General features: G+C 33.5%; 1 protein-coding gene across 3 annotated transcripts in view; it reads right to left on the bottom strand.

Annotated features, from left to right (window-relative positions):
- Nucleotides 1-25,429, bottom strand: part of LOC145291321 (DNA repair protein RAD50-like) — a 260,298-nt gene that overhangs the window by 66,169 nt on the left and 168,700 nt on the right. For all 3 annotated transcript variants that reach the window (XM_080137063.1, XM_080137061.1, XM_080137064.1), the window contains 9 exons: nt 18,955-19,090; nt 18,248-18,361; nt 15,034-15,129; nt 13,801-13,954; nt 9,484-9,544; nt 7,423-7,624; nt 7,222-7,251; nt 6,749-6,829; nt 291-352 (listed from right to left, as the gene is read on the bottom strand). In XM_080137063.1, the coding sequence (XP_079993189.1) occupies nt 291-352; nt 6,749-6,829; nt 7,222-7,251; nt 7,423-7,624; nt 9,484-9,544; nt 13,801-13,954; nt 15,034-15,129; nt 18,248-18,361; nt 18,955-19,090 (936 nt within the window). The remainder of the gene's footprint in view (nt 1-290; nt 353-6,748; nt 6,830-7,221; nt 7,252-7,422; nt 7,625-9,483; nt 9,545-13,800; nt 13,955-15,033; nt 15,130-18,247; nt 18,362-18,954; nt 19,091-25,429) is intronic.

Raw genomic sequence — 25,429 nt, forward strand, 5'->3', positions numbered from 1 at the left:
TAACTTTGCCACAACAGCGACACCAATTTTCTTTTTATATTTTATTATTTTTATCTTATTTGGAATATTCCACTTTCCTTTTTTAGGGATGCACAGCACGATAACGGATGAAGCGTAATAATATAAGGATTATTTTATTTGTTGACTTTAATTATATATTTTACTGTTGAGCCATGGTGGAGTTATACATTTTACAACATTTTAATTATTATTTGGTTAGGATTCTCAAGAACCAATGGCAACAGTTAAAATTCAAAAGCATTTCAATGAAACTAAAAACAAAAAATTACCTTTCTATGGCAGTTGTGTAATTGTTCACTTTGTTTATGCCTTCTGTACAAACTTCATTTGCCTGAAGAAACAAAAAGCAGAAACATTATTGGTGTAATGGATACTATCACAGAATATGGAATTTTCTAAGCAAAGTTAACTCTATTGCATTCACTTATTGGGAAAAGTACAAGCACCCTTTATAAATATAAGCGGAAATAGAGGGTAACAACTCTAAAAGAACGGACTAAAATGGCCGACTCAAATTATTTACAATATCATTCTTGTAAAGTTATTTTTTCTGTTGTTAAGAAATAGTTTCATGGTTATGCGAAGTGTTCTTGCCAATTCTCATAACTAGCAACAAATGACATCATTCTCATGAACACAACAAATTGGTTGAGAATTTAAAAACAATAATTACTTGTGATCACATGGTGTTGTAAAAAACATCTAATGGATATTTTTTATTTTCTCAGAGAATTTTTATTTTGTGCACAGACAAAAAAAAAACTGAATTATCTTCATCATGGATCCTAATTTGGTGGAAAAAATCCCTAGAAGTAAACAAGAACAATTTCTACAGGCATAAAACAAATTAAGAATTTAACAAAATAATTTCAAATTTGGCGGCATCAACCACAAGTTTGAATTCTCTTGATAGTATATCAAATGCAATAACAGAATTCCAGTTTAATCCTGATTTAAAACAAGCATTCACTGCCTGGCTTAACCGATGGAAGGATACTTTCCAACATGAATTTGGTGGCAAAGACAATGGCTGGAAATTATGTTTGTTACTTCAAAAATAGGAACACCAGCGCTATACAAATTTTTTTTTACCACAAATAACAAAATGGTAGTGTAATTAACAGATATTTTTGGTGAACATCTGCTATAACTGTTTGAAATTAAAGTGATAATGATGATTTTGTTAATTATACTGAAATTGTAAACATACAATTCAAAACTTTTTGGCTGAAATTGCTGACAGAGGATCAATTCATATGCCTTTTCATTGCAGGATTAAAATCTCCAGACGATACTGTTTATGTTGAGAAAAAGACAAAGAAATGACAGTGCAAATTTTGACCACAGAAACTTTAAACAACACACTACAATGGTGCAACAACAACGACATTCTATCATTCTATTTGTTTCCAGCAGTATAAAATCAGTACGAAAATCCCTGACTGGAATAAGAAAGAAACGTCCAATACCCTGTTGGTCATATGGAGAAAGGCATTGTGTTTGTTTTTGCCCATTAAAAAAACACATATGCCAACATTGTTAATGTCATAGGCACAAGGACGGATTTTGGGAAATGAATAATCATAATACTATCAGGATGAATGCTTCACAGCTAAGCGACAAAACTCATAAAAACGCCAGGATGTTTCCTGAAATACACATCAAATTCAATGTTTGTCAATTTTAATATAAATTTGGAAGCTCATAGAAAATATATATATACTAGCGGGGGTACCCGGCGTTGCCCGGGTGTTTGGAGGTGTGTGTGGTGTTAAATAAAAAAGAACCCGGGGAGAGGGGGATGTAGGATCGAACCAGAAGCCCTGAGGCAAAGTTTGAAAATAAAATCGGCCAGCCAGAATGAGTTAATGAAAGATGTTTGAATTTATTTAAGAACCAAATTGACAGGTGCACAGCCGGAAGTCATCGAGCGTTACGACAAGGACGACGACGACGACGTAGGTTTGTTTGTTATAAGCGAAGTAAAAAAAGAAAACAACGTTAACACTTAAGCGGGAAAAAAACACAAAAAAAACTAACGTAAGGCAAACGAACGATAAAAACAGAAAAACGAACACGTGAAAAATAAGCCTGTTTCGATAAAATTTTAAAAATCGGTGGGTACCCGGGTGTTTTTGGGTGTCGCTAAGAATAAGCGAAGTAAAAAAAAAAAAAAAAAAAAAGCAGAAAAACGAACATTACATGAAAAATGGCTTAAATAACATTTAATATTTAAATTTAAAAAATCGAAAAGAAACAAAAAAAACATCTCACACCACAATTCGAACCCAAAACATTTAGATAATGAACCAAGGCCTTAACCAACTGAGCTAACGCGACGTACATGAAATTTGTTCGATTTTTCAACTATTCAAAGTAAATCAGGTCACGACGTCATCTGACGCATGCGTAGAATCGGTCATTGTCACGAGAGGACCATTTTTGTTGACCCCCACCGTCGAAAATTGTCGATTTCGGGGTGAAAAAGTTACCGTTTTTGGCCAATTTTTTGATATTTTTCGAGCAAAGGATGGAGCTTCGATGTGATACCGAGTTTGTGAATTTTCGTCGCGTCTGTCGAAAGTTTTTGGCAGACATCCAAACATATATATACATACATTTTCGCTTTTATATATATACTAGCGGGGAGTACCCGGCGATGCCCGGGTGTCTTGAGGTAAATCAAAACTCCGGGGGGGGGGGGGGGTAAATAAAAAAAATGTTTTGGTAGGTAAGTATGAGAATCGAACCCGTACCCTTGAGTTGGAAATTAATGTGTGAAAAAAAAAAAAAAACCGGGAGACGTTACCCATTAGGCCATGGCGACATACATACAACATACTCAGGTTTGAATTTATTTATTAAACTATAAAAACAGGCGTGCGCAATAAAAGTTAACTCTGCTGCTCCCATTTGACCTAATTAAGAAGGTCAAATAGAAGTCACGCAGTTGTCTGTTTTTGTTTTTTTCCCCCAACAGATGTTGGGGGGAGGGGAACCAGCTCCCAATTGTCCAGATTGAATAACAATTGTCTGATGTACAACACTGATCAAAGCTGATTGCTTCTGAACATTTCCCGGCGCAATGCCAAGAATGTTGTTCGTTGTTAACTTTGAATTAGTTTCGCTTTTTATACGAAAAAGCCTCATCAACATGCGAGAAGCCAAAATGGCAATAATTTTGTAAAAGTCGACGTAAATAAATCTAGATGCGACACACTTTCCCAAATCGTACATATTATTATTTAGGACCCATATAAACAGTTGTAAGCGATAGTAATGAACCCGGGACCGTGTGCTCGAAAAGCCTTTTGAAGACATACACGAAATGGTCACACACATTTTGCCTTTTATATATATAGATAGATATATACTTATTGAGATAAACAACAAATCAGTAAATTTTAACTCAGATATCACTTTGATTTCACATCCAACATGGGAGTTGTTGTGAAAACGAACTCATTTTGCTTGTAGTGCATCAGAAAACAAGATAAAACTGGTAAGCTAAATGTCTCTATTAAAAGAAAAATAATTTTCAGGTTTGTGCTATGTTTCTGGTACATCAATTCTTCTTGGTTTGGATTTTATTCAAGAATTTGATCTTTTTAATGCTCCCCTAAACTCAATTTTCAATTCTTTCCATATTAATGTGGCAGCAAATGTTGAAACACATTTAAAAAAACAAACTTAAAGCAAATTTCAGCAATGTTTTCGAAATGGTCTTGGATGTTGTACTAAAGCTAAAGTGATTTTAAAACTGAAGTTGAATGCAAAACCAAGAATAATAATCCTTTACAAAATGCTACTTAATGGAATTGGTTAAACACACGCAAAGAATCATTTGAGATATCCACTGTAAGGATTAGAGTTATGCATGTAATTGTGAGGCAAGAGTTGCTGCACAATCTCCAGCTACACCTCTCCTGAATCGGCACTGCGTGAATCGAGTGGCAAGGAGAATTCCAGGATGACTGGAAACAATGTTGAGATATACAGCAAGTAGAATTCACAAATGGTCACTCATTCTAGTACTGACTGTTGGGTTAAATGTTGTTTAACTTTTGTGATCTAATAGTAAATGGTATGTCATCTTGATTATGCCGTGTGACACAAGTAGCTAAGTAAAACTGACAACTATATCATCCAAGCCAAAATGTGTCAAAGAAGAAGAAAAAAAAATTGATATGCGTGGCGTAGATGAGTTGAGCAAATAATTGTGACAATTAAAACCAGAAAAAGTCATTCATTTCTATCTGTAAAATCACACTTTAACCCTTTCAATAGTTTGATGTTTGTTTTGCAGCATTTCAACCATTTTGAAGGGATTTAAATGCAAAATGAATTTTTCTTTTATCATTTTAGTCACTGTCGTTTTGAAATGGTTTGATTTCATTTTTCTCAAAAGACTATACATAGACAATTGTATAGTCTGCAGCCATTAGCACAATTACACACTTCTTTTGTTAGTAGATTGGACGGTGGTTGTTTTAATGGCATATAAACCACTGTCGTTAATTTGATAGCAAATCATTTATGAATCAAAACAGCTTTTTTTGTTATTGGAATTTTTTTTAAAGTAAGTAAGGTTCTTGAAATTAATTGTTGAATCAAATAAGGTTCTTGAAATTAATTGTTGAATCAAATAAGGTTCTTGAAATTAATTGTTGAATCAAATAAGGTTCTTGGAATCAATTGTTGAATCAAATAAGGTTCTTGGAATCAATTGTTGAATCAAATAAGGTTCTTGGAATCAATTGTTGAATCAAATAAGGTTTTTGGAATCAATTGTTGAATCCAGTTAGGTTCTTGGAATCAATTGTTGAATCCAGTTAGGTTCTTTGGACTATTTGTCGGACCATGTATGGATCATTTGTTGGACCATGTCAAGTTTTTTGATCATTTATCGGACCATGTTAGTTTCTTTTGATCATTTGTCAAATCATATTCTCCTTTAGCCAATTCAGAGAGGAAATAGAATTTTACAAGCAAGTAATGATGCCTCAGCATTTCGCCATATATTAATATTTCATAAACATTTTACAATTTTTTTTTTTACAATTTTTTCTTGCTTTGAAAAAACTAAAAACTCACAAATGTAATATTAGCTGGTGTATCAAAGATAAAAATGGAAGAAAAAAGGGAAGAAATTTTAGAGAGATGGGCTTCATTTTATGAAGATTTATGTGATGACCCTAATACTTGTGATCCACTCCCAACCTCAGAAGAATTGCCTATTCCATATATAGCAAAAGAAGAAAGCCATGAACAAAAAGCCTTGGCAGCGACAACATTAACTCAGAGTTTTTAAAAGCTGGATGTGATAAAATGGTCCTGTTCAATCTTATTTTAGTAAAATTCCTTCTAATTCCAAGAAAGCATTAATAGTTGTTTTGTACAAAAAAGATGACTGAATATAAAAACTATACACCTATAAGTTTGTTAAGTTCATAAACTCTTCAACACCATCATTGGCAACAGAATCAAAAGTGATTTTTATTCCTGTCTCCCTGATTCCCAAGCGGCCTATCAACCAGGAAGGGGCACAGTCGAACAGATTTTTGCCCTTAGCCAATTAAATGAAAAATCAATTGAGTTTAATAAACCATTATACATCATTTTTATCGATTTTACAAAAGTTTTCGATAGTATCAAATTAGACAAACTTTGGTTAATTTTAGATAAAACCCTTCTAAACAAAAACTACATTAATCTTCTAAAATCACTGTATGACAGATCACAGGTTTTTATAAAAACTGACCTTGGGTTTAGCAGCTCCATAAACATCAAAAAGGGCGTCAAGCAAGGAGACATGCTTTCAGAAATCCTGTTCTGCGTAGCACTAGCTGCTGTTATGCTTAAGACAGAAGACACTTGCCAAAGCGGGTTTTATATAGGTGGACAAATCCTCTCCAAACTCTCCTACGCTGATGACATCGCTCTTGTTAATGAATGCACACATAAACTTCAAGTTTTTGCTAATGTGTTACCAAAGAATGTAAAGGAGTTAGGATTAGAAATAAACCTAGAGAAAACAATGTATGTCTCCAGCTAAATCACTGTTTAACCTAAACATGACTATTCACAGTAAATCCAATAAAGGTCATCCAATTCATTTATTTAGGGTATAACCTGACTTTCTCGAATGATCACGAGACAACATCAAAACATAGAATTGGGCTGGGTTGAGCAGCTTTCCAAAAACCATAGCACCATTCTAAAATCAAAAAGGGTGCCAATAACTGTTAAGGTAAAAGTTTATTTAATTTATATCCTCCCAGTAGTTTTATATGGCCTTCATTGTATCATATGGACTAAACAACTAACCAATTGCATTGAAGTGTTTCAAAACCACATAATGCATTTCATTATGGGATATCGCCTGATTGAAAAAAAAGAAAAATCATAATGTCCACCCTTTGTTAAACTACTTCTCTACTCGTTCTATTTGATAAAATCAAAAGTAAAACCCTTAAACTTTTTGGCCATGTCAAGTTATGCTTTGAGAGTATGTTAGAAGGCAAAAGAAACAGAGGAAAGCCAAGGAGGAGGTGGAGAGAAAATGTTTTTGATTGGACATCTTTCAACAGTTGGGCCTCTATCAATCAACTTGCCCTGGATCGGAATGAATGGCAAAAAATAAGTCACGTAGGTTTGTAATCTGCACCAAGCAGAAGATACAGCTTGTGATAATTTACAAAATAAGTGAAAAAGAAAAAAAACTTACCTTTGTTCTCATCTGATCAAAGATTTCTTCTTTATCAGCAGTGATACAATCTTTCATGTCAAGTAATTGTTCAATTTTTTCCTGTAATAAAAAATATCTTGTTTATTTTACTTTTAATTTAAATTATGGTGTCATTTGTTAGACTAAATCTAAATGTATGTGTGTTTGCATAGCCTTCTGTAGAAAGATTGTATATTTGAAAAAGCAATGAAACAAACAAAACTTATTGCAATTAACTGACAATTACAAAAAAACATTTTTTATGATGATAAAGTCTTAAAAGAAATTCTAAATTTTAATCCAGATGATTAAAAAGTGATTTGCTGATCCAAAGATACATATTTGGTAACATTTTCATGAAGATGTTATCAATAATTCTTCTTAAGTGAAGTTCTTATTGACAATTGTCAAGTAAAATTGTCTTATTGACAATTATCACATTGGCAAAGGTGATAACAAATGATTGAACTTACCTCCAAAGGTTTTTGTTTTTCCTTTGATTCCTATTTAAAAAAAAAAGAAAAAAAAAAAGGAAAACAAAATCAAATATGAAAATGAATGTTCTAAATTGGAAAGAAAATGATATTTACAAAAGAATAATTTCTTTTAAGCCTAATGTTTTAAAGTTGAATAAAAACAGTAAATTTAAAGAGAAAAAAGATAAAACTGGTTACCTTGACAAAAGTTGTATGCTCAATATTTTCACTGCGTAATGTTGCCTTTTGCTCTTCCAACTTCACCTGTTGTTGAAGATCTGTCTCAATTTGTAATTTCCTTGAATTCAGAGAATTCACTTGACCATGAAGCCTATTTACTTTTTCAGAGTAATCACAAAGTTTCTGACGTTTGTGATCTAACTGTTGATTACTGGTATTCCTGATAAAGTTTAAAACATATTTGATTTTATTATTCAGCAAACATTATCTTTCAAGAATTCTGATTTTAGTGTTTATGAATTTTTGAGATAAGGATTGGTTATTTGTATTATTTGGATTAATTGGACTACTGTTCTCATCTTGAGTGTGATTTTCACAACGTTTCAGTCAGGTATATCTTGTCGAACTTGAGAATTTGGATGGAATTTCGAGCAGAACCCTTTATTTATTTCACAGGGATACTATGCTCCTGTTCCTTGGTCCTAAGTAATTCGCAATTGTATTTTTAGGTTGCCCACACTGAGAATTGAACCTTCAACCTTCAGAATATCACTTTTTACAATTGATTTTTCCAAGTATTCTAACCACTGCGCCATGGGTCCTTGCAGACAATTCTAGTACGAATTTTAGGAGCCTTAAACCTATTTTCATTTCTAGTGGTAAATATCACTATTACTAATTATTACTATATATTAACATACACATGTATATATATATTAATGTTTTTACTTATTTACTTGTATATATTACTATTATTTAAAATTAACGGTTCCCATATCGTATTAATTTCTATACTAGGCCTACTTAGTAATTGCTTTGAGTCATCTCATACTCCACTGTTATTCTCCGTCTATAATTTTTATTTCATCCCAAAACAGCAGATGTTTTTCTTTTTCCAGATATTTTTCAATCTTTTCACATACTCACGCTCAAGAAGAGAACAGTAGTCCGATGAATTTAAAAAAATACAAACTAATCATTATTTACATGGCTTTCTTTGGACTATTGTCCTCACCAATGTTGATTGATTTTTATTTTCACTACATTTTCGTTGGAATTTGGTAGTGATAAGGCATATATTGACAGATTGACAACTTGACATGTTGTGTTCGAGTTCTGCCAGATCCATCACACCAGTTTTGCTAGAGATGGTAGCAACTTTCAAATGATATCTCCTTATGAGTATTTGATTCTAAAAAACAATCAAGGAAAACCAATGCCATTGAAAGAGAATCAACAACATGACAATAAACCATTGCCTATTGCTGATTTATACAAACTGCATTTACCCAGTGACCTTTCTCAAGTTTATATTATTCATATTGCTGATGGATCTGATTAGATTTCGACCCAAATTGTCCACTCCATAGTCTGATTAGTAATAGAGTTTAAAAGTTTTTGGAATTTACTTGACAATGAAAATATGCATTTTAATAACCCTAACACTAGATCCTGGTAGCTGGATCTTGATCGAGACTAAATTAAGCATTGCCTCATAATGGTGATGGTCAATAGGATAAATTAGGTTTTGCAGATAGTACACCATTGCACTAGGAATTTGTTCCCAGAAAGATAGTCAAAATTAGAAATCTTTGATAATAACTTGTCAACACAACAAATTTGCACAAAATATGAATCTGTGTGACTGTGAAAAAGCAGCCATTTTTCTTTAAATGTTGACATTTCTACAACTAGCAATGGAAAGTGGAATAGTTTTTTAAATGTTTGGCCTTTTTGGTAATTTTTAAACAATTCATACAATGTCCGTCATGCATATATATATATATATATATATATAGAAATAACCAAGTTGTTATTTTATCCAAAGACAGAAAGAATGTGCTGGTTAAATGGCTGGCTTGTCTGCTTTATGGCATACCAATCCTTTTTGTAGATCATTAATGACAACATTTTATCCATTGTTGACAGAAAAGTGAGGGCTCATACCTTTTGTAATGATAATACATCTGAAAAGATTTTTACTCTGTCTGCCAATTCATGTTAGTAACTTTTGTGCCACTTCTACAATTAAAAAGGAAAAATGGACAAATTTTTTAACCCTAAAATAGTCATACTTACAGTTGTAACTGGACTTCTTCTTTCTCATTGGTCACTTCTTGAATGGATTTATTACCAAAACCTATCATGAGATAACAAAAGAAAATATATATATATATATATATATATATATATATGAACAAATGATTAATAAAACATGTTAAAAAACATCTTGAAAAAGAGTTAAAAACATACTTAATTTTAATTTTAAAAAGGAAGCACAAGATAAGTGGAAGTTTTTAATTCGACCATGTTTGGATTTTACCATTCTTGGATTTTTTACCCTTCACCGGACTATCCATTCATGTGAAATCTTTTTATCATTTTTTCTTTTACCTCCTATTCCTCTTACCTCACCCTTTTTTTAACCAAGTAAGATGACTTAGGGGACTTACTTGTGGTTTCATTAAATATTTTTACATGCAAAATCCAATCCCGCATTTTGCTAATTCCTGCCCTCTGATGAGAAGGAGAGTATTTCTTCGAAACTCCGCGGATTAAGGACTATCCACTTATCTTGTGCTTCTTTTTTAAAATTAAATATGTTTTTAACTCTTTTTCAAGATGTTTTTAACATGTTTTATTAATCATTTGTTCATATTATAAGCTCTATTTCCTTTTCGGTTTTATTGAGCTTTTACATCTGGTTGAGATTACTTTACTTGTAAATATTAACTCTTTAATATTTATAATATATTTTAAGTTTACCATTTTGATTAGCTTGGTAAACTTATTGTAATTTTTATTTCTTTATATATATATATATATATATATATATATATATATATATATATATATGTAAAAACTTGATAAAAATATTGATTAGTATCACTTTAGGTGGGGGCTCTGGCCTATAACAATTTTTCTTTATTAATGAAATGTGTTCCAAAGTAAATTTACTGAACTTCAAACTGTACAGTTTAAATGTTGGAAGCTTGTGAGAAAGGTCAAGACAGGTTGTGGAGTTTCTTGAGAGAAGATGTACGGACTCATGTTGTGTCAAAGAAACATGATGCAGGTACATTAGTTGTAACTAGCCAGGGTATCGGCATTGCCCGAGTGTTTGGAGATGTAAAAGAAAAAAAAAGTGTTAGTAGTCAGGCAGGCTCGAACCTGCAATGCAATGACACGAAGGCGGAAAAGAAAGTGAAAGAAAACGTGAGATCTTATCGCTATGCTACGAGGCCATAGGAAGTGAAAAGCAATCAAAAAGTTGACTTGTTAAGTGAATATGCAGGTGCAGAAATGAAAGTTGGCTGAAGGCCAGTTTAGCTTTCTGCTATTTCATTTATTTGTTTCTCCATGATGTTGAGGAAACCAAGCTCCCCCAAAAAAGGGGAGCTCTCATATGAATAGCAATTGTCTGATATGAAGGGTATTCCCCACATTGATCAAAGCTGATTGCCTTCAAGACGTGTCGGCCACAAAGGCCAGCAAGCTGATTTGATTTTCACTTTATTTATACAAAATAGACAAACAAACACTAGAAACCAGTTTTTTTTAAAAAAAAAACTTGCTCAAAATAAATGTAGAGACGACAACCATTCGCAAATCATAAATATTACAATCTAGAGAGTATATAAAAAGTTCTAAAATATAGTACCCCCGCCCCCAAGAACACTTACGAAAAAAGCCTTTGCTGGACATACAAACATGCGCGCGGCCGTTTTGCTTTTTTTATATATATATATATAGATGACTTAGTTCATGAAACTGAAACAAGACAAAGAGATATTTGAGTGTTTACAGTTTGTGCAAGTGTGATAGTATAGGTGTCCGCCACCCCCAAGTGTTGGGAAGTGAAAGAAAAGAAAGAGGAAAATAATGTGAAAATGAAATAGGAAACAGGGTTTATCAGTAGACAATAGATAGGAAGTTGTTCATATAAATAGACAAAAGAAAGTTGACAGGGAATTGTTGGTTATGATGTAGCAATGACTGTAACAAAAGGATCAAACAATGGATAGAGATATATTTAGGATTAACAATGAGTTTTATGATGATAGGGATTAGTTTGCAGAAACTAATTAGTATTTTGTGACGTTTTTACAACAGTGTCTGGTTGACAATGATTGGGAGCGTTTTGGTAACGGTCGACAACAGTCAAAGTTAGGTATAGTTGAGTCGAGTGAGACCCTTGATAACAGTTGGATGCTTGATGACTGTTGTGAGCTGGACGCAATAGAACACAGATTGTGGCTCAGAACAAATCGCAAGATGAATGACTGACAAACATAGCTTCGACAATAGATGTAAATGTATCATTTAGATGGTTGATGGTGTCACACACACACCGAGTGTGCAACAAATATTCATGTGCTCCACTTGATGGCCATCAGTGTGGGAAACTAGAACGATATAAGATGATAAGACAATGGAGAACAATCTTGGGGCCAGTGAGTTGTCGAACAGGTTACACATGGTGTCACACCAGAGTTAAACTAATTTTCACCAGTAAATCTCAATGTGTATGCTTGGTAGTTTTTAATTTGTAAAATGCAAAGGGAAACTAATTTTGACTGAACACTAAATCTGTTAGAATGATTATGGGAAAAATGAAAACAGAACAGGTACTGTTAGTATTTTGATTTCGGCAAAATGCATAAAGTGATTGATGTTCGTTGTGTGAATGCTCGAATGTTGAACTTGATGTCATTTGAGTAAGGTGCAAAAGATGAGTTTTAGGGTTTATTACACCTCGTACATATCAATCTGGAATAGCAAAGATTCAACTAGATGATCTGTTGATAAAGAAAAAAGAACTAAACGTTCTCGAGTGATGGGAAAGGAATACCTAATGAAGAAATTGTGATGTAGCATAAACCAGTTATTTGTGATAAATATACAAAAGGCTAAGGAATGTATGTAAATATTGTTGGAGCGCATTCGAAATGCAAATGGATGCAGCAATACATGAACTGGAACAAGAGGGATGCTTGAAAAGGCTATTATGAAAATTTATTGAATACTGATAGGATTAAGAAAATCTAGAAGTTGCAGAGCAGTTTATGGCTCAACCATCAAAACTGAGAAATAAATGGTATAAGAAGCTGTGAATAAGACGAAGACAGTGTTGTTGCGGGAAGATTGAAGGTTAAATTGGCATTGAGATGATCAAAAATTTGACAAATCATAAAAGTTTTTTTTTTTTTTAAGATTGAAATCTTAGTAAAACAGTGAACTGTTGCAAGGATAAAAGAGGAGCTCTTGGTATAGGTTTAAAAGTGATGGATCACGTTCTGAAAGGAGTGAGCGAATAATTGAGTTGCAAATAAGAATGTAAGATAAAATGCAGTTTGGTTTTATGTCTACAACAATGTACTTGAGACAAATACAAGCAAAAACCTTTATTTTGTTTTTGTAGATTAGGAGACAGCTTTTGACAAAATGTTTTAGTGTTAAAGTGAAAATACATCAAAGTTCTAGATTGTTGTTTTTCATTTGTGTCTCAGAAATATTGTATAGGTCGAGATGCTGTATACATGATGCTTTAGTGCTTGCCTCCAAACAGTGAGGGCTAAGACTATGTGTTCCATTGAGAGCAATAATATATGAATGATGTGATAGATATGTAATGTGAAAAATACATCTAATAAAGCGTGACAGTATAGGGAAATGTGTGCAGAACAGGACACTTTGTTGGTTGAATAAAATTGAAAGAATGTGTGAAACTATGTGAGTTAGTAAATGGAGAACAGTTGAAGTAGCAAAGGAAAAGAAAGCATGAGAGAAATGATTCAGATATATTTGAGACAAAGAAGGATAAATAAAGACCTGTCCAGAGATCGGTTAGTGTTGAAATCAATTTTTTAAAGCCACATGTGAACATGTAAAACAGACATTAAAGTGATGATAATGATGATGATGATGATGATGCCTTTATAGCGTTTATTGTGTCAGAAACGAATAAAATTAAAGGGAAAAATCTATTTTATCACACAGATGATTGTTGTTTTCCTTATGAACTGAGAAAGATCTATAAAGAAAGGCTGATAAGCAAAATCTTAATTGTTAGAGTTGAGAACATCTAAAAAATAATTACATTGCTGAATTGCAGGACAGTATTCCCTAAGAAGAGAAATTACATCTTTTGATGTATTTGAGAAGCATGAATCAACCTATGGCAATGCTTGGGTTGGTGATATAAGTATCTACAAAGCCTCTTACAGAAATGTATGCCTGCATCTAAAAAAAAAAAGATATTTCAAAATATATGACAAACTGAAAAATCATTTTTTAGCGCAACAGAACAAAAAAAAAAAAAAGTATGACTAACCCCCTTCCTCTAACGAATAATCTTACCTCTTGACAGACCCCCTCCATAACGAATAATCTTACCTCTTGATTGACTAGAAATCATAGACATTTGAGTAGCAATTTTTTTATCGAGTTCTTTGATATCAGACAAGTATCGATCTATCATTAAGACATCAGGCTGCATCACTTTAGCCATCGATTCATCACATTGTTGGTCTTGGAGTTCTTCTTGTTTCTAAAAAAAAAACAAAAAATACATTAACCATTAAGTTAGTTGAAAAAATAAAAAAGAACTAAAAAGTATTAAGAGAAGTTACGTAAGATTGATACATACTTATTTTTATGGGGTGAATCCATTGCTAACAAAGAATGGAATTTGTGCTCTCATCAGTCTTACTTTCTTACTGAGATCTGCACACACTACAATCAATAAAAAAAACTGGCAAGGTTCAAAACCATACAATCATCTGAGCGGATGGCTGACGTAAAAAATTAGAGCACATTTGGAAGGAGAATCAAATATTCTATCAACCAAATTAAAATGAGAGTATAGGAGCAAAATAAAATATATGGATCCTTAGAACTGACATAGGAGGAGTAAAAGTTTAGTCATACTTCTGAAGCTGTTTCTATTGAAAATAATCTTTAATGCAAGGAGTAGTGCTATTATGGAATTTGCTTTATGAATTACAACAGCAATGCTTGATAGTCTTGTCTATTCCACTACTTTTAACTTAGTTCAGAGAGGAATGATAGATGAATACCTTACTTAAGAGTATTAATTTGATTTAACAGTCCAGAGCACTTGTACCCATAAACATTGCACCACATGTACATCCTAGGTAGGCAAGTATGAAAATAGAAAACAATGACAACAATAATAGATTACATACTCATGAGTCAATAAAAATGCCATATCACAGATTAAGATGCATTCATTTAGAAAATTGAATTTGAATGAAAGAAATATAAAAAGGTATCAAATTAAACCTGATACTTAGTGAAAGTAATATTTCACTTCAATATTTTCTTTAATTTCAAATTTTTTATTCTTTTTTTCATATAATGAAAAAAGTTTCTTTCTTCAGAGTAAAAAAAATATCAGATTGATGAAAGCAAAAATCTAATTGTTAAAACAAAAAATTTACTGTTTCTAAATTCAGTCATACTCAATTGTAATTTAATAAACAAACAAATAAAACTTTTCTCTTTGACTTTCAGGGTCTAGGTTAAATTCAAAGTTAAGGGCAATGTTAAGTGGGATGAACATCAGTAATAAAAATGCAATATCTGCATTAAAAAATAGTTACATACTGTGTCAATTTCTTTTGACAATTTGCTGATTATATTCTTTACATTGTCCAATTCCTTTTTCTGTTGGGGAAGGCCGGAAAATGACATTTTGTTAATCTAAAAAGAGGAGAAACAAAATGAAAACCAAAATAAAATTAGAAACTCAGTTGTAGAATAAGCACAATTTTGAACAGCAAATTAATGATCCATTTGTAGTTTATTTTTCTCAAGGTATTTCCAGTCTAAATATTTTAATATTTCATATGTTGAGCAAAACATTTCATTCATTGTTCAATCCTTTTCTTGTGAGTGCAGATTCAATATAGATAGATAGGTATCCAAACTGATTCTCTATTGTATAAAGGCAGCATGCATTCCGAAGGTTTAACCGACATAAGTCCAGTTCAAACAGACAAAAGTACATAGAAGCTAGAAGTAACGTTAAGAAAGAAATAGCGACAGCTAAGAGGGAATTTACGGAAACCACTAAAAAACGCATCGAAGCACAAAAATTAGGAACTCGTGACTTCTGGAAAATCTACAACAGTGTAGTAAATAATGGGCAATCAACGATTCCCCCACTAACCAACAATCACGAGGTTCTTTGCTCAGCAACCGAGAAGGCTAACATGCTTGCCAGTCGGTTTGCCTCCAACTCTACACTGGACCCTTTAAACCACCCCCTACCTGACTTTCCTATGCGGACAGACGCCAAGCTAGACGATCTGGAAATCACCCCTGCTCAGGTGCATGCTATCATAAAAAACCTTGACACTTCCAAAGCATGTGGACTCGACCTCATCCCAGCTGTGCTATTAAAAAAGTGCTCAGCCGAAGTAGCTCCAGTTCTCTCCAAACTCTACAACAAATGCCTTAATGAATCTTGCTTTCCGAGCTGCTGGAAAACTGCTTCTGTGGTACCAGTATTCAAGAATTCTGGCGAAAGAACTGACCCATCAAATTATCGCCCTATTAGCCTCCTCCCACTTTTTGCCAAAATATTTGAGACCTTAATTAACCATGCTCTAGTCCAGCACCTTACAGATGCTAAACTTCTGACCGACCATCAATATGGATTTAGACAAGCCCGTTCCACGGCAGACATCCTCACTGTAATCTCTGAACGCATATACCATTCACTGGACAAAGCGGGAGAGGGCAGAGCGGTAGCTCTAGATATATCTAAGGCTTTTGACAGGGTATGGCATGAGGGTCTCCTCAGGAAGATTAGATCTTACGGTATCACTGATAGAATACTTAACATAATTAAATCCTTCTTAGATAAGAGAAAAATCCAGGTTGTCCTCGACGGTCGTACGTCTAAACAATATAATATAAATGCCGGAGTGCCCCAGGGATCTATCCTTGGTCCTCTGCTGTTCCTGATATTCATAAATGACCTCCCCGATAAAATTGCCTCTGAGATGGGTATATATGCTGATGACACCACACTCTATAGCAGGCACGACAGGAAAACAAATGAACATATATCTAAAGTAATGGCAGAAACACTAAAGGATGACCTCAAATCAGTAGTGGAATGGGGACAAAAATGGATAGTAACGTTCAATGCCACCAAGACAAAACTGGTTTCATTCAATAATTACAGGAAATCTTCTCTACCACCTATAGCAATGGCCAACAACTCTTTAGCTGAGAGTACGTCTTTCAAGCTCCTTGGCCTAACGTTCACAGGAAACATGAGCTGGAACAATTACATCGAGGGCATTGCCAGGGCCGCTGCGAGGAAGGTGGGCTCTCTCTACCGTGCTAGAAAACTTCTAACACCCGAAAGTATCCTGTACCTCTATAAGGCCACCATTCGCCCATGTATGGAGTATTGCTGTCATATTTGGGCCGGTGCATCGGCTACTAGTCTCTCTCTCCTTGACAGGGTTCAAAAGAGAGTCGCAAATCTGATAGGCCCTAAACTGGCATCAAAACTTCAGCCTCTGTCCCATCGTCGAAACGTTGCATCCCTCTGCCTGTTCTACAAGTATTATAATGGTGAATGCTCTGAAGAACTGCAAGCACTTGTGCCCCCACGACGTGAACACCCTCGACAGACCCGACAAGCTGCAAAATCCCACCCCCACACTGTAGAGATCCCTAGATGTAAAAGATCGTTCTACTCCAGTAGTTTCTTCCCCAGAACTGCTAGACTTTGGAATTCCATTCCAGGTCACTGCTTCCCCAACTGTACTGACATGCATAAGTTCAAGTGCAACGTGAACCAACATCTCGCTGCCCTAATCCCTACATAGTGCCCCAGTAGATGTTTCCCCTGATAGTAGCCCCCTACACCAAAGTGGCAATGTGCCTTGTTTGGGGTGAAAATGTAATTAAAAAAAAAAAAAAAATAATATAAAATTATTCTCTCTATATATATCTTGACTCAAACAAACACTCCAGTTAGTAGTTATTTGTATGATACCATTCAAAATATTATTTACATCAAAATAAACAAAAACAAATACAGTTGATTAAAAAAAAATGTTTGAGAAAGTAAAATAATATAATTATTTTTATTTTGATCATGCAAAATCACGACGTCTAATGCTATTGGACTCTTCAGCCATTTTTAGATTTGTTGATGGTCACTTGATGAAATTTGAAAAGAATTACTTTTTAACAGACACCATTTGAACAACGTTCTAGGCTAGAGTTTGGATTATTTGTTTTACAGTTTATCAACTGGGGTGGGGAGGCATTTAATGCTGAAACACAATAACGATTCCCAATGATGCCTTCAATTGCTACTTTAGCAAAAGCTGAGGCAATCCATGCCTTTCCTAATGGCATTATGAAAGCCATAAATCTAGTGGAATTTGAATTTAGCTTCAAATTCCATTAAGCACATCTGCAACTCTTCCCATGGTATACAGAATGGCTCAAAAGTCACAATACCATCTATTGAAAACTGACATTATATTTAAGTCTTTGCTGGTACTCTATTGAACTAACCACAAAATAAAAATGCGTAGAATCTTCTGGAATTGCTATAAGAATGTACGAGACAAAAACCATGTACATCGAATCAACTGACAGTTATTAGTGCTTTGCTCAAAAACCTTTTAATTTTCAATATAAAATTTTTAAATTCCCTAATGTATTAGTTACTAATATTTAAAATCTGAAAGAAAAAAGTAAATACATTTTTAAATAATGAACTTATACTAGTGTTCTTTTTGGCCTCTTGATCAACATTTTGTATCCATAAAATCTTTATACTCACAGTTTCTTTAACTGGTTTCAGTTGCTGAATAGAATCATATTTATTTTGATATTCATTTAGATCTTTTTCTGCCTTCTGCAACTTAGAAGGAACCATTCGTAATTTGCTCTGCAACTGTAAAAATAACATTTTAAAGAAATTGGTCAAAAATTCAGTAATAAGTAGAAGACTTGGATGGAATTTAACCAAGTTTTATTTAATGCATTGTCTAAGAAAGACAATAATAACAATAATTTGATAGTCATAATCATTTGAAAGTTCTTAACATAATTGTGTTATTCCAATGTATAATTTGACATTTTATGAAAGGAAAATGGACACATTTACAACTACTGCAAATATAAGAGTACGACAGAATATCAGCATAATAATATAAACTTAATCCAACAAACTATGTCTTATAGTGAAAATGTTTTTATTGTTCCAAACATATGAATGTATATCATGAAGTTTATGGAAGGAAAGAGCAGATTTTCAGAAATTATATTTTGAGATATATATACTGGTATGTTTGTTTGATATTAAATGTTTTATTAAAAACATGGAAAATATTTCATCCATGAAATTGCCCCCACCTCAAAGTAGCATTTCTTTATTTCTGGCAATTTATAAATATTATATGCTTAAATACTTTTATTTACAAAGTGAGGATTGCAGGAAAATGGGGCACAATGTGGAAAACAAAAATATTGTAAAAATGTACATACTTCAAGAATCAATTCTCGTACTTCTTGTTCCTGTTCAAATTCTCGATGGCAAAGAGGACAACAAGGATTATCTTTCTTCATATCTTCCACATATTTCTTATAAAAATGTTCAGCACCCATTAAAGAACCACGTTGTCTGCAATGCAGAAATATTTAAAATAGGAGATGAACAATACTTTAATCTGATAAAAGTGCATGAAACTTATATTTTCAACATTGAGGTTGACTTTGTCGCTTTTAATTATTTTAGTACAATCAACTTTATTAGAAAAATATAATAACTTATAATATCTTCAACCAGATAGGCCTCAGACAGATTGTGCTCCAGATATGGAGAGAGATTGGAAGGCATACAAAAACTAATAGAAAGAATAAAAGGTCACAATTATCAGGAAAGATTTAAAAAATTAGGTTTGTTTTTCAACATTTTTTAAGTTATTTAATGCCAAATCTAGTAGTTTAGAAAAAGGTCTTTATGTTTTTGAATATTTATTCATAGGATTTAGTTGGGTTGTTCTGTAGAGAAAGAATTTTTTTTTTGTTTTCGAAGATGTTCTTCATATTGTTAGATTTAAGATATTGTTTTCTGGCAGATTGGGCAATATGGTAGTTGTTCTTGTTTTAGTATGTAGGAGTGTGTGAGTTTTGTATGACCAATATGAATTCTGGATATGACAACTTGTTCTTTTCTTGATATTTTAGTAGTTGATTTCCATTCTTCCAGAATAGTTTAATTTAGTCTAATTTGTTATTTGTGTTCTTAATCGATTGTTGTTGCTATTTTGCATAAAATAGGTGATTGATTTTGGGCTTAAAGTCAGTATATAGAATGTTTATTGTTGCAGGGTTCAGCTTTAGGGCTGATTTGGTTCTTTTCATTTCTTTTATTTTAATGTGGCTTGGGATCCAGCATATAATCATTTCTTTGTGTTTAGATAATGAGTTAATTCTGTTTAGGAGTTTAAGGATTAGAAAGTTTTCGAGTTCTTTGTTATTCAGTGATGCTAGAACTGAAAGTGAATCTGAGAGTATTAGGAACTTCGCATGTTGATTTTGTTCTAAAATGTTGAGTGCTAGGTTGATGGCACAGGTTTCAGCAGTAAAAATAGAGCTTTCTGTTGGAAGGGCCTTTTTTTTAGGGTTGTTTCATTTAATACGGCAGAACATGCCACTCTACTGTGGTCTTTGGAGTCATCAGTGAAAATGTGTAAATCACAGGCTTTCTCTTGGTGGGTATTAGGATGAGTTTTTGCTTTTGGGAGTTCATTTAATTTTAGTATTACTTTAGTTTTTTTTGAGCACCCAGTTTGTAACTCCTTATATTTGCAGGAATTTCATTAGCCTCTGCATGAAGACTTTTGACTGGGGACGTTCTAAAAGCATCAAGTGCTATTCTCAAGCCTCCATATGTATTTGAAACTGCCGTAGTCTAATTTTGATCAAATTGAAGTTCTATATAACTTCATTAGAGTTTCTTGATAAGCCCCTGACTGTGTGTGCTATTACACATACTGGTTGCAGTCTTTTATTGCAACTATTTCTAAGGTTCTTCATGGGGGGGGGGGACGAATGTCAGTTTTTATCAAATATTAGTCCCAGAAATTTGTGTTCTTCTACAGTGGGATTACTGTTCTTCTGGGTTTCAATCTAGAGCTATTATGAAGTTTTCTTTTGTGACAGAAATGAATGCATTTAGTTTTTGATTTGAATTGATTATTTTGCACAAGCAGCTAAGTTAATGAGATTGGTCCGTAGTTTTGCAGGTTCAAATTGTCTTTCTTTCCCTGGTTTTGGGATCGCTATTATTGTAGTTTGTCTCCATAAAGTCTGTGAATTTGCCTTGTCCATAATTTGTTGCAAATTCTTAATAGTAATTTTATTGATTCTGTAGGGAGTTGTCATAAGAATTCATAATGACTTTTGTCTACGACTGTGTTGTGGGATCTTTTAATTCATTTAATGTAAGCAGTTTATCGTAATCTTTTAGGTTTTTCGATTTAAAGTTTAGTTTTTATTGTTTTGCATTTTGTTTAATTGTTAGAAATTTTGTGCTATGGCTTTGAGAAAAGATTTCAGCTAATAAGTTTGCTATGTTCTTTTAAGGAAATGTTTAATTGTTAGAAATTTTGTGCTATGGCTTTGAGAAAAGATTTCAGCTAATAAGTTTGCTATGTTCTTTTAAGGAAATGTTTAATTGTTAGAAATTTTGTGCTATGGCTTTGAGAAAAGATTTCAGCTAATAAGTTTGCTATGTTCTTTTAAGGAAATGTTTAATTGTTAGAAATTTTGTGCTATGGCTTTGAGAAAAGATTTCAGCTAATAAGTTTGCTATGTTCTTTTAAGGAAATGTTTAATTGTTAGAAATTTTGTGCTATGGCTTTGAGAAAAGATTTCAGCTAATAAGTTTGCTATGTTCTTTTAAGGAAATGTTTAATTGTTAGAAATTTTGTGCTATGGCTTTGAGAAAAGATTTCAGCTAATAAGTTTGCTATGTTCTTTTAAGGAAATGTTTAATTGTTAGAAATTTTGTGCTATGGCTTTGAGAAAAGATTTCAGCTAATAAGTTTGCTATGTTCTTTTAAGGAAATGTTTAATTGTTAGAAATTTTGTGCTATGGCTTTGAGAAAAGATTTCAGCTAATAAGTTTGCTATGTTCTTTTAAGGAAATGTTTAATTGTTAGAAATTTTGTGCTATGGCTTTGAGAAAAGATTTCAGCTAATAAGTTTGCTATGTTCTTTTAAGGAAATGTTTAATTGTTAGAAATTTTGTGCTATGGCTTTGAGAAAAGATTTCAGCTAATAAGTTTGCTATGTTCTTTTAAGGAAATGTTTAATTGATGTTGCTTAATGTTTACCTGCAATTTTTCAAATCATCTCCCATATTGCTCTCGGTTCTGTGGAGAAATTTAATTTGCTGACATAATTTTTCCAGCATTCTTTTTTAGCTGCCTATGTTACCCTACAAGCTGGAGCTTCGTTTAATTTATATTCTATAAGGTTTGTAGTTGTTGGCTGGTTCTGAAATTTCTCCAGAGCTGCTTTTCGCAATTTGATGGATTCCCAACATTTGTCAAACCAGGATCTGCTCTATCTGTTAGATGCTGAGGTTTTAAGGGATGCATTCATTTGCATTTCTAGTAATGTCTCTGTAAAAATTTTACTATGACATTGTTTAACTATGTGATTCACTCTATATCTACATTTTTCTTTGTATAGTTGCCAGTTGGCCTTATTTAGTTTCTATCGGGGAAGTTTTTCATTGTTGAATTTTAGGTTTTCTATCAATATTGGCAAATGGTCACAAGTATCATCATGTATTTTCCAATTAAAGTCCATATACAGTGATGGGTCACATGAACTTAGGTTGATGGCTGAATGATTTCTGCTAGATTGGTTGATATGTGTAGATGTACTGTCATTGAGGAAGCATATATAATTTTCATTGAAAAACTGTTTCAACGTTCTGCCCTTTTTATTAGTGTCTTTACGTTCCCATAGTATGTTATGACTATTGAAGCTTCCTAATAGGACGAAAGGTTTAGGTAATTCGTCAATCATTTTTTTCAATTCATTTTTATCTCTATCATCATTTGGTTGGATATATAGAGAGTAAACCGTCATTGTTTTATGTAGAGTGGCGTTAATGGCAATTGCTGGTTTGTTGGTTGTTATGTTTATTTTGCAATGGGGTATATCGTTTCTGATTAAAATAGTTACTTCCTCGGAGACCTTGCCCTCCAGAGTTGTAAGTATAATTAAATATTTGGTAGTTCTTTATATTGATGTTCTTGCTTCAGGAAGGTTTCTTGAAGACAGATTATGGCTGGATTAAAAAGTGAAATAAGAATAAAGAGTTCGATACAGTTTGATTTCAGTCATTTCATTGGATGATTTATTGTGTTTTTTTTTTTCTATCCATGAATTGATTATTATTCCTCTGCATATTTTAGTGTTTCTATTATCTTTTTTACTTCTGGGAAAGTCTTGTAGGTGCTTGCGAATGTTCATCCACTTCTATTTTTTGTATCATTTAGGGTTTTGGTTTGGTACTTCTTTTGGTGTTATTTCTGGTTTGGATCTAGATTGGGAGCATTGATGAGATTTTATATTTCCAGGCTTTTTGGTTTGTTTTTATTTGGGTTTCTTGATGTTCTCTGTCTTGAGTATTTTTCTTGGCTCTTGGTTTCGATTAGTTCAAATTTGTTTTCATCCTCAATCAGCACTATTTCTGTTTTCTGTTTGTTATGTTGATTTTTATTAGGAGGTTTTGTTTTGGTGAGTGAAAGATCTTTCGGTTTGGTAGTAGTATTGGGTAAGTTTGGCATTTGCTGTTGTTTTATTTCGTTTGTAGTATTTTCAGTTTCATCATTATGGGATTGGAGATTTTCCTTTAGGTCCCATTTAATTAACCTAGTTAAATTTTCCTTTAATGTTTCTACTGGTAATCTTAATTCTGTCATCAATTCAATCAGATTTTTTTGTGACATTTCTTGTCTTGAAATCGAGTTATTTGTCATTTTAGCTATATTTGCATACACTGGTGAGTTTGATGTGCTCTCAACTAACCTTCTCGCTTCTAAGTATGATAGATTTTTGGTGTATTTAATTGTAGTTGTTTGTTTGTCCTTCTTCCAAACTTCACATTCTTTTGAATCAGCTGCAGGTTTTTGTTTACAGTCTGCGCATTTTAATGACATTTCGCAGTTAATGTGTTCTCTCATTTCAATACAGTTTTTACATGCCGTGATCTGGTGCATCTGTCTTTATGATGGCCAAATTTATGACAGTTGTGACATCGCAAAGGGTTTGGTATATAAACTTCTACTTTTTCTATTAAATAAGAGATTTTTATTTCAGTAAGAACTGTGGTGTGAGGGGAGGGTTGAAGTTTAGGATGTAGGTGTCCGTTGGAATCATTTGGTTGTTTTTTTATTGTTACTCTTTAGATGTCTATGATGCCTTTTGATTACTTCTAATTTCATCCAACGAACAAAGTGAGAGTTCTGGGCTTTTTATCACACCCTTTGAAGAGTTCAGGGTGGTGTGAGGGTAAGCTTTTATTTTAAGGGTGTGTATGTGGTTTTGGTTTAAGAGTGTAGTTGCTGAGAGTTTATTGGATACTTCTATAAGGAGTGTGCTTTTCCTTAGTTTTTTTATTGATGTGGTTTTTGTTATAGATCTAATTTTTTTTTCTATGATGAATGGGGATAATTTAGTGATTGGAGTCTTGCTCTCTATTGACTCCAAAATGAGGAATCTTGGAATCATTGGTTTTGTTGCCTGATTCTGAGTCTGTGTATTCAGAGCTGAAATCAATATGGGGTCTTTTTTTTATTGGATGTCATTAATAATTTCTTTTTAAGTTTCATCTTCCTTGCGCCCCACCTGCCTCTGAGCCCATCAGGGAGAGATGTTAGGAGGGAAACCCTTTCACCCTATGATTTTTTTTTTTTTTTTTACACAGTGATCACCACTTATCAAGGCCCAGGAGCCACTCAGGGATAAGGGTTATTGCAAGTACATTACGTTAGTGTGGAGATTTGATGAAGTGTTTACTTAAGGGGGCGGTTCATTAGGAATTTGTTAATGTTGGATTTGAACACATCCAAGTTGTAGTCCAGTGGGAAGCAGGCAGACGGAATAGAGTTCCACAGGCGTGCAGTTCTAAAAAAGAAGCTTTGTTCATGGAATCCGCGTTTTGATTTAGGCACAGATATAGAGTGGGGGAAATTTTTCACAGTGGATTCAGCTAGACGGGTGTTTTTTGTGAAAGATTGGAGAGGGGGGGGCCAGAGATTGGAGTTCAGACGAGCAACTGCCATGGAAATAACGATAAAACAAGGATAGGCTCGCAACGTCTCTTCTGTGGGAGAGAGGTTGCATGGTAGAGAAAAGGGCATCCCCCACTAAGCCACAAAGTCTATTTTGTACTCTGTCAAGGCAGGATAGGCTGTTTTTAGCAGCTCCTGCCCAGATATGGCAACAGTATTCCATCCTTGGACATACTTGGCTTTTATATAGATAGAGAATTGCATCAGTAGTGAGATATCTTCTGGAGTGGTAGAAGGATCCCACCATCTTTCCAGCGACCTTGGCAACAGACTTAATGTATGTGTTCCATTTCAGATCAGGAGTAAAGGTCAAACCCAGAAGCTTGTCAAAACACGGGGCCTCACCCAGACAAGAGCCATCCATCACAATTGATGCCAGATGGGGATCAGAGCGTTGATGATGTAAGGATAGGAGTTTGGTTTTGGATGCATTAAAGGTAACCAGCCACATCTTCCACCACTGAATCACGCGCTCGAGATCAGAGGAGAGAGAATCAGAGAGAACTTTGTCATTTACAGCCTTTGATGTGTTGCCGTAGATGGTCGTGTCATCAGCATAGATGTCAACGAATGATTTAAGTATGTGTTTAGGGAGGTCATTGATGTAAATCAGGAAGAGAGCTGGGCCCAGGATTGACCCCTGA

Source organism: Euprymna scolopes, chromosome 12 (genome assembly GCF_053919585.1).
Source record: "Euprymna scolopes isolate OS-2025 chromosome 12, ASM5391958v1, whole genome shotgun sequence".
Classification (NCBI taxonomy): Eukaryota; Metazoa; Mollusca; class Cephalopoda; order Sepiida; family Sepiolidae; genus Euprymna; species Euprymna scolopes.